Genomic DNA, 9679 nt, shown 5'->3' with positions numbered 1-9679 from the left:
TGAACTGCAGCTCTCTGTTGATGGAGACTGAACTGCAGCTCTCTGTTGCTGGAGACTGAACTGCAGCTCTCTGTTGCTGGAGACTGAACTGCAGCTCTCTGTTGCTGGAGACTGAACTGCAGCTCTCTGTTGCTGGAGACTGAACTGCAGCTCTCTGTTGCTGGAGACTGAACTGCAGATCTCTGTTTATGGAGACTGAACTGCAGATCTCTGTTGCTGGAGACTGAACTGCAGCTCTCTGTTGATGGAGATGTGTTGTTGCACTATAACTCTCAGCGTATTCCTGTGGCGTCTCTGAGTCTGTAACTCCAAACAGTGGAGAAGATGTCAGGGTCACACGAAAGTACAATCAGCATGTGACGCTTCTTTCTTTCTATTCTAGAACGCCGCTGGGCATGAGAAGGAACTGCAACTCTGGGTTTAAATCTCCGGTAAGTTCCATATCCAGCACAAACCCAATTCATTCCTGTCTCTGCACATTCTTTTGTACTACAGCTCCCAGCAATGGGTGAGGATGATGGGAGTTGAAGTCAGAAAAAAACCCAACAGGTATCGAGCCAGTTCTCATCCCTCATATAGAGTAGGTATTGGCAAGCTGTTGACTTGTGCCCTTATTAAATCACCTATATTCTATGTCCTTCTTCCAGTTGTACACTATACCCTTATTATAGAGCCGGGTCAACAGATTCTAGAGCCAAAGGCCAGCCCTGTCCCTGCCAACTCCCCCCAACTGCATGTTAGACAGCACCCACTGCCAGGCCCAATCTCAATTTCCCCCCAACCAGCCGCCAGACCCAATCCCCCTTTCCCATGCAAACAACTGCCAGACCTGATTCCCCTTTTTACCACAACCAATCACCTCATCCGATCCCCCTTCCCCCCGCAACCAGCCAGCAGACCCCCAATTCCCCCACAACCAGCCACTAGTCCCATTCCTATTCCCCATGTTTGCTGCAGCTGCAGAGACCCTCTGCCAAGTGCTCCACGCAGAGAGGGCACAGTTGTAGGAACTGTCATTTTCTGCACCCAAATTGCACCCCCTCCAGATGTGTCCTAGGCACCTGCTCACCCTACCTACCCCTAGTTCTGGCCCTGCCTTATTCATCCAGTTGTATCCTATGCCCTTATTCATCCACCTGTAGTCTGTGCCCTTATTCATACACCTGTAGCCTGTGCCCTTATTCATCCACCTGTAGTCTATGCCCTTATTCATCCACCTGTAGCCTGTGCCCTTATTCATCCACCTGCAGCCTGTGCCCTTATTCATCCACCCGTAGCCTGTGCCCTTATTCATCCACCCGTAGCCTGTGCCCTTATTCATCCACCCGTAGCCTATGCCCTTATTCATCCAACCGTAGCCTATGTCCTTATTCATCCATCCATAGACTGTGCCCTTATTCTTCCACCCGAAGCCTATGCCCTTATTCATCCACTTGTAGACTATGCCCTTATTCATCCACCTGTATCCTACGCCCCTATTCATCCACCTGTATCCTGTGCCTTCATTCATCCACCTGTAGCCTACGCCCTTATTTCTCCACCTGTATCCTGTGCCCTTATTCACCCACCCGTAGCCTGTGCCCTTATTCATCCTCCCGTAGCCTGTGCCCTTATTCATACACCTGTAGCCTGTGCCCTTATTCATCCACCTGTAGCCTGTGCCCTTATTAATCCACCTGTAGCCTGTGCCCTTATTCATCCACCTGTAGCCTGTGCCCTTATTCATCCACCTGTAGCCTGTGCCCTTATTCATCCACCTGTAGCCTGTGCCCTTATTCATCCACCTGTAGCCTGTGCCCTTATTCATCCACCTGTATGTATATATATATCTATATATATCTATATATATCTATATATATCTATATATATATCTATATATATATCTATATATATATCTATATATATATCTATATATATCTATATATATATCTATATATATATCTATATATATCTATATATATATATATATATATATATATATATATATATATATATATATATATATATATATATATATATATATATATATATCTATATATATATATATATATATATATCTATATATATATATATATATATCTATATATATATATATATCTATATATATATATATATCTCTATATATATACATATATCTATATCTATCTATATCTATCTATCTATCTATCTATCTATCTAGATAGATAGATAGATATAGAGATAGATAGATATATATATATATATATATATATATATATATATATATATATTTAATGTAAGATACTACAATCATCAAAATAACAAACTGTGGACAAGCAATTGACAGACCACAGACACTTAAAATTGAGTGAAGCATTATTTCACATGTAGACGCGTTTCGTGTGTATCACATGTAGTCATAGGCATGCAATATTGTCTGAATGCTTTATTCACATGTGGCTCTTATCTGTTGTCAGGTTCAGTCTCCTTGTTCCAGCCAGTCGAGCAGAGGCTCAGAGTTTTCTCTGCAGAAGGAGGTGTCGGAGCTCAAGGGAAAGGTGGCAGCTCTAGATCAGGAGATATCACAGCTGGAGTCAGAGTAAAGGTGGCCATAGACACACAGATCGGATCGTACGAATCGAGGATTCGTACGATTTTCGGATCGTGTGTGGCGTGTGCCGACATCTTTTGCCCGGCGGAGATCGGTCGTTTGGTCGATCGGTCAGGTTTGATTTTGACCCGACCGATCCCGCCGGAGCTCATGGCACATCGTAATCTGATCGTTCGGCCATACGGCCGAACAATCAGATTACCCCCGATATAGCCATGCCTGTTAATGGCATATCGGGGAAAGATCCGCTCGTTTGGCAACATCGCCAAACTAGCGGATCTTTGCATCTATGGCCACCTTTAGTCACAATCACTCACATTCCTTGATGGCACTGGATTTCCATTCTCCACTGACAATAGTTTGCTTGTTCCTCAGAGGGTTGAGTGTTGCAGAACTAGAGGAGCACATCACCCTTCTTCATGAATATAATGAGTTAAAAGATGCCGGGCAGATGCTCTTGGGCAGACTTGGTAAGACTCGATGTCCCATTGCCATTGAATTACTTAGGGATAAATAATCATTTTAGAATAATTGTGGAATGGCTGGGGTGGATCGGGGGTTGGTTTTGCATTCATGAGGCTTTTCATTTTCAATGGGGGCCTATTTTTTTTGTCGGCAGGACCCACCACCCAGAAGGTGCAGGTAACTAGTAGGCAGAAACTTCAGTGTCTCTTTAAAGGGAAACTTAAGTTTCACATTATCACATTCTTGGATAACATGTTTGTTATGTGTGTGTATTTGCAGCTGTGTTGAGGGGAGTCACCACCAAGGTGCTGTATGCTGAGTTTGGGATGAATTTAGAGGACTGACCGGTGACATTATTCTGTTCCTGTGCTTGATGCTGTTGAGGTGACAATCTCCTAAATCAGTTTAGTGAAGGAGCTGCGCCAGAGGCCTGTGTGACTACGGAGAGATGTGGCTGTGCAGCTCCAGACTGGAACTCTCGGGACTTGCTTGTTGCACAGAAAAGGTTATTTATTATGTTCTGCTAAATGGACTGAAATTCAGCAGAACTCCAGTTGCACCCGTATTTAATAAAATCTGATTTTCACATTCACTGTTCAGTGTCAGTTTGTCTAATGGAAATAGTAAGAGGGAGATGTATTCTGCCTTCTCACCTTGCTTTATGTTTTACCAGCTCAACTTGCAATATTTTGGACGTGCCTACAGCAAAATAGCCTGATATCATACGAGGCATGGTTAGCTAATATTAATATTCTGTATTTCTCAAGACCTGAACGGCACTGCTATGTTTTCCCCCTCCCCTTCAGCAGCCGCTCAGTTTACTACACCTAGTATTACATCCCTGATATCATGGACATCTCCTTTTTTTCACATAGTCTACACTATTTGTATAAAGCACAATGCAGCAGGAACAGCCTGTACTCATAGTCTGTACAGAGAATCCCATATAACTATGGCAGCATAGGCATTCCCCTGTACTAAGCACAATTCAGCAGGAACAGCCCCCTGAGTTTGCTCATAGCCTGTACAGAGAGATGCCATAAAACTATGGCAGCATAGGTATTTCCATGTACTAAGCACAATTCAGCAGGAACAGCCCCCTGAGTTTGCTCATAGCCAGTACAGAGAGATCCCATAAAACTATGACAACATAGGTATTCCCCTGTACTAAGCACAATTCAGCAGGAACAGTTTTCTACTTTTGCTTAAAGGACCAGTAACACTAAAAAAATTTTATTAAAAAATCAGTTCTACCCACACTAATAATAGAACTACCGTGAATAAAGTTTATTAATTTTTCCTGTCTACTGAAAAATGGCGATAGGGCGACTTATTCTGTAGATCTGCGCTCCACATCTTCCCCCTAACCCGCCTTCTGCCAAAACCAGAAGCAATGTGACTTTGGCAGCGGCAGGAATGTGTCAGTGATGTCTGCTATCAAACAACGTGTCGTTGTGAAGCTGCTGCTGCCAACCTATGACCCTGTTGTAATCACTCCTTAATGCAGCTTGTCACCCGCAGCTCGCAGCCTGCCCACCTGACACCCCCCGCGCGCGCGCTCTCCTCTGGCTGCCTCTCTGCAGCTTGGCCGCTCTGGGCAGGATAAACCTGGAGGCGAGTAGAATGTCCAGAACCAGCCCCGGCAGAACACTAAGCAATGAGTGGCGACTTCTGGCAGCTATCCCTCCTGTTGCAAAGTGATCTCCAGTGACAGCGGGCCAATGCGACTCTGTCAGGCTGAAATCAGCATCCAAATTAGCCTGGTAGCCCTCTCAGCTTGCACCGAGGCCCGCTATTCTGGCAGCCTGCAGGCGCCTTGCTTAGGTAGGGGCTTTTCTTAATTGGGGGGTTGAGTTCTCCTTTAAAGGGGTTGTTCACCTTCCAAATGCTTTTTTTCAGTTCAATTGGTTTCAGCTTGTTCACCAGAAATAATGACTTTTTTTCAATTACTTTCCATTTTATACTGGTTTTCCAAAATCTAAGATTAAAGTTAAATGTTCTTGTCTCTGGTGTTTCAGTCTGGCAGCTCAGTAATTCAGGAACAGACTCTAAACTATTACAATTTTGCAACATTTAGTTGATCCATTTCTCAGCAGCATCTCTGCAATGTACGTCTGGAAAGCCAAATAGCTGTGGCAAATCAGGGCTTTGCTGAATTGCAGATCAACAAGAGCTGAAGGTTTAAATACATCAATATTTTTGTCTCAGTTTGGGGCCTCCTATTGTTTTCTCTGAACCCAGCAGTAGCAAGTGTATTCTCGGGATTGTAAACTGCATATTCACAGAATGGGAAAATCTTGGTTCATAGAGTGTGGGGCGGGGGTGGGGAATGAACAGGGTTTTGGCATCGGTCGTAGGGAGTGTCAGAAGTGGATCAGGAGTCAGGGTTTACATTGGGGTCCCATTCTACTTGTTATCAGTGCCCACCACCAGGAAACCCAGGTTAACAGTGGCCTAATAATTGGGGACCTGCTAATTTAGCCATATGGGGCCTGTTATTACTGGCGGCAGCCCTGTATGTGTTACCCCAAGACTTGCAATCTGTAACGTCTGCTAAATGCCAGAGGGGCTGGTGTAAGATAACATAGACCTGTGGGAGCCTGTTTGGGATTTGAAATACTATATTGAATCTCAAGCTGGACCTGAATACTGTTATCATTAGAAATCTATATCTTTGAATTCTATGCTGGAGACAAAATCATGGCACATACAAAACTGCTTAGATACTTCTTTGTTCCAGATTATAAAAGTTCCTTGTTCAGGCAAACTTTCCCTTTAAATAAGTCAGAATACTTTCCAATGGGTAGGAGCTTCTCTTGTTACACATATTCTCCAGTGCAAGTGGGATGACTGTGACACACACACAACTGGTCAGGGAAACAACCCAGACTCAGCAACTGTTCAACTCATCACAATACAACTCTCTCTAATTTGTTGAAGCAACAAGGGTTTTCTTTTTTTTAGCTTTCAAAACTCGACTCTGGTGGGACTTAAACCCACAACCTTTGAATACCTTCACTCATCTAGAAGTCGAATGCGCTATCCATTGCGCCACAGAGCCTCCTGACTATGTCCCCTATATTTACAGCCATCAGACTCTGTTCTGCAGTCGTGTTGTGACAGTGCACTCTGCTGACTTTGTGTTTAAGGATATTCATTTCCCAGTAAAGTAAACTTTTGTTTTAAAAATTTATGGGAGGTTAGGGCAGACTGCCTTCCCGCCGACTAGAATCCAAATCACCGGTGGGATGGCACTCGTTTCATGGATCATCTCACCCAGTTTGGACAAGGCATAGAGAGTTCTCATTTGCACACAATCCTAATTTCAACAGCACCTCCTATGTTAAGGCTTGATAAGTGCTGTTTCTAGACACAGAACCAGTGGAATAACACAATATCACTTTGGGATTATGGGAATATTATTGTGGAAGTGAAAGGAGTGAATGTGATGTTACAGTTATACTGGTGGGGTTCCAGCCTATTGCCTTTGTATAACTTGCTCTATATATTTTGACGTATAACCCAACAACCACTGAGCCTGATATTAAACTATGGCGGTATGACTAGGTAGAGATTGAGTGGTGAATCTAGCAGGATTCAAGTCCGCACCTGCAAAAGCTTGCATATTGGAGTCCAAAGCACTACAGATTAGATCCTGGGGTGGTATAGTATGATTAAATGTTATAGCAACTAGGGATGCACCAAATCCACTATTTTGGATTTGGCCGAACCCCCGAATCATTTGCAAAAGATTTGAATACTGAACCAAATCCAAATGTGCATATGCAAATTAGGGGAGGGAAGGGAAAACATTTTTTACTTGTTTTCTGACAAAAAGTCATGTGAATTCCCTCCTGCCCCTAATTTTCATTTGCATATGCAAATTAGGATTTGGATTCAGTTCGGCCAGGCAGAAGGATTTGGCCAAATCCTGCTGAAAAAGGCTGGATCCTGGCTGAATCTCGAACACTGGATTCGATGCATCTCTAATACCAACAATTCAGTGTAGTTATTGTTTAACTAAATACAGACTACAAATAAAAAGGCAACATATAACACTACAGCTAGATAAAGATAGATTTTAGATTTGGGAAACGTATACTGAGAATGAAGATTGTCATTAGGCGGGGGGGGGGAAATTGGTTGGGTTGCCTTTTAGTTTTTCCAATCTTTCTATGCACTCCTGTCCAATGGCTCAGGAATGGGGCTCACATAGGGGCCAACTGAGAAGTTGGAATTTCTCTGCAAATGGCATCTAGCTTGATCAACTAGAAGTCCAATGCACTATCCATGGTGCCACAGAGCCAGTAGCCAACCACACACCATGAGCCACACACACTGTGAGACCATACAGTACATTTGGTACAGTAGTCACCACTACAACGGCTTCTCTTTTACTTTCCCCTCTCTATCTGCCCTAAGTCTTTGGTGCCCTTAAAGGGGTGGTTCACCTTTAAATTAACTTTTAGTATGTTATAGAATGGCTAATTCTAAGCAACTTTTCATTTGGTCTTCATTATTTATTCTTTATAGTTTCTGAATATTTTGCATTATATTGCAGCAATATTGTTATTGCTGCTTTGTATTATTCATATTTTTAGTCAGGCCTCTCCTGTCCATATTCCAGTCACTTAAATCAATGTATGGTTGCTAGGGTAATTAGGACTGAAATTTCAAACTGGCAAGCTGCTGAATAAAAAGCTAAGTAACTCAATCAGAGGCAAAACTGCAGTATAGTAATTCAGTGTATACGGCTTGTGCTGATCATACTTTTTGCCTGTTGTTTTTAACAAATAAATATGTATGATTTCTGGATTTTCTTGCACTAACACACTCTGAAATTGAAATAGAAGTCTACAACCTGCTACACCCTGTTAGGCTCTCACATAATGAGCAACTGAATTATACAGAGGCTTCTTGGTGACTACTTTCATTCTTACATTTTACCCCATTTAGTACAAGAACATGTACATAACAAAAACATACAAAAGGTCTATTCAGCAGCACAGGCCTTATTTGTTAAAGCAGTGTTGAAAAGGGAAGTGTACTGTCCCTTTAAGGGCAACTAACTCCACCTTGACTACTTCTATAACTATAAAACCAGAGCCCATTTAAATTCTGCCCTACCACAACATTTTCTACTTTTAACTACCATGAACAGGTTAAAGGAGAACTCAACCTCCCAATTAAGAAAAGCCCCTACCTACTCAGCTAGATAGTCTCCCCTCCTTGCTTTCCCCCCTCCCCTGCCTGCATACATCAATAGCCTTAAAAATGTCCCTAAAATATTTCTCCCCTAGTAGGTAGTGGCTTTTCTTAATTGGGGTGTTGAGTTCTCCTTTAAAGGGGTTGTTCACCTTCCAAACGCCTTTTTTCAGTTCAATTGGTTTCAGATTGTTCACCAGAAATAATTACCTTCCATTACCTTCCATTTTTTATTGGTTTTCCAAAATCTAAGTTTAAAGTTGAATGGTCTTGTCTCTGGTGTTTGAGTCTGGCAGCTCAGTAATTCAGGTGCAGATTCTGAACTGTTACAATTGTGCAACATTTAGTTGATACATTTCTCAGCAGCCTCTCTGGAGTATTAGCAACTATTGTATCAATTTAGCTGCCTTTAATGAAACTCAGGGATTCTGCTCAGCAGGGACAAAGATAAAAAAAATGTAACAACTTAATGTATCAATTTAGACAGGGTCGGCGACCCCCCCCTCCCAGAGCTGCTTTAGAAGGTGAAAGATGCCACTTTACACTTCATTATTAGAAAAACAACCCCTTTAAGTGCATAGCGGGCATTTCCCCAGTGATTTCCATATGAATGGAATCTAAAAGTTCCTTGTTGAGGCAAACTTTCCCTTTAAATAAGTCAGATTACTTTCCAATGGGTAGGAGCGTCTCTTGTTACACATATTCTCCAGTGCAAGTGGGATGACTGTAACACACACACAACTGGTCAGGGAAACGACCCAGACTCAGAAACCGTTGAACTCACCACAATACAACTCTCTCTAATTTATTGAAGCGACAGGGCTTTCTTTTTTTAGCTTTCAAAACTCGGCTCTGGTGGGACTCGAACCCACAACCTTTGAATAACTTCACTCATCTAGAAGTCCAATGCGCTATCCATTGCGCCAAAGAGCCTCCTGACTTTATGGCCTGTAGTTACAGCCATCGGACTCTGTTCTGTAGTCGTGTTGTGACGGTGCACTCTGCTAACTTCCCTAAGTTTCAATATATTCATTTCCCAGCAGTACACTTTTGTTTTAAACATAAGACATAAGTGGAATGTTATACAGGTAGAAGACCCATTATCTGGAAACCATTTATCCAGAAAGCTCCGAATTACAGAAAGGCCGTATCCCATACACTCCAAATTTTTAAAATTGATTTCCTTTTTCTCTGTAATAATAAAACAGCAGCTTGTACTTGATCCCGCATAAGAATAGTTAATCCTTATTGGAAGCAGAACCAGATTATTGGGTTTATTTAACGTTTACATGATTTTCTAGTAGATTTAAGGTATGAAGAAAATTACAGAAAGATCCATTATCCAGAAAACTCCAGGTCCAAAACATTCTGGATAACAAGTCCCATATCTGTACATATACAGTAGTTGGTGAAAAAGTTACTTACGTTCAGAAAAAACTT

General features: G+C 42.2%; 1 protein-coding gene across 1 annotated transcript; it reads left to right on the top strand.

Annotated features, from left to right (window-relative positions):
- Window positions 1-332: 332 nt before the first annotated feature.
- On the top strand, window positions 333-3582 carry LOC121397155 (DNA repair protein SWI5 homolog). The gene is made up of 4 exons (XM_041573360.1): window positions 333-431; window positions 2436-2557; window positions 2945-3039; window positions 3314-3582. Exons 1-4 carry the CDS (start codon window positions 396-398, stop codon window positions 3376-3378), a joined length of 318 nt encoding a protein of 105 aa, XP_041429294.1. The 5' UTR covers window positions 333-395; the 3' UTR covers window positions 3379-3582.
- The last annotated feature ends 6097 nt before the right edge of the window (window positions 3583-9679 follow it).

The sequence above is a fragment of the Xenopus laevis genome, chromosome 8L, assembly GCF_017654675.1.
Source record: "Xenopus laevis strain J_2021 chromosome 8L, Xenopus_laevis_v10.1, whole genome shotgun sequence".
Lineage (NCBI taxonomy): Eukaryota > Metazoa > Chordata > Amphibia > Anura > Pipidae > Xenopus > Xenopus laevis.
Note: the sequence above shows the minus strand (reverse complement) of the source record. Positions and strands in the feature narration are given on the sequence as shown.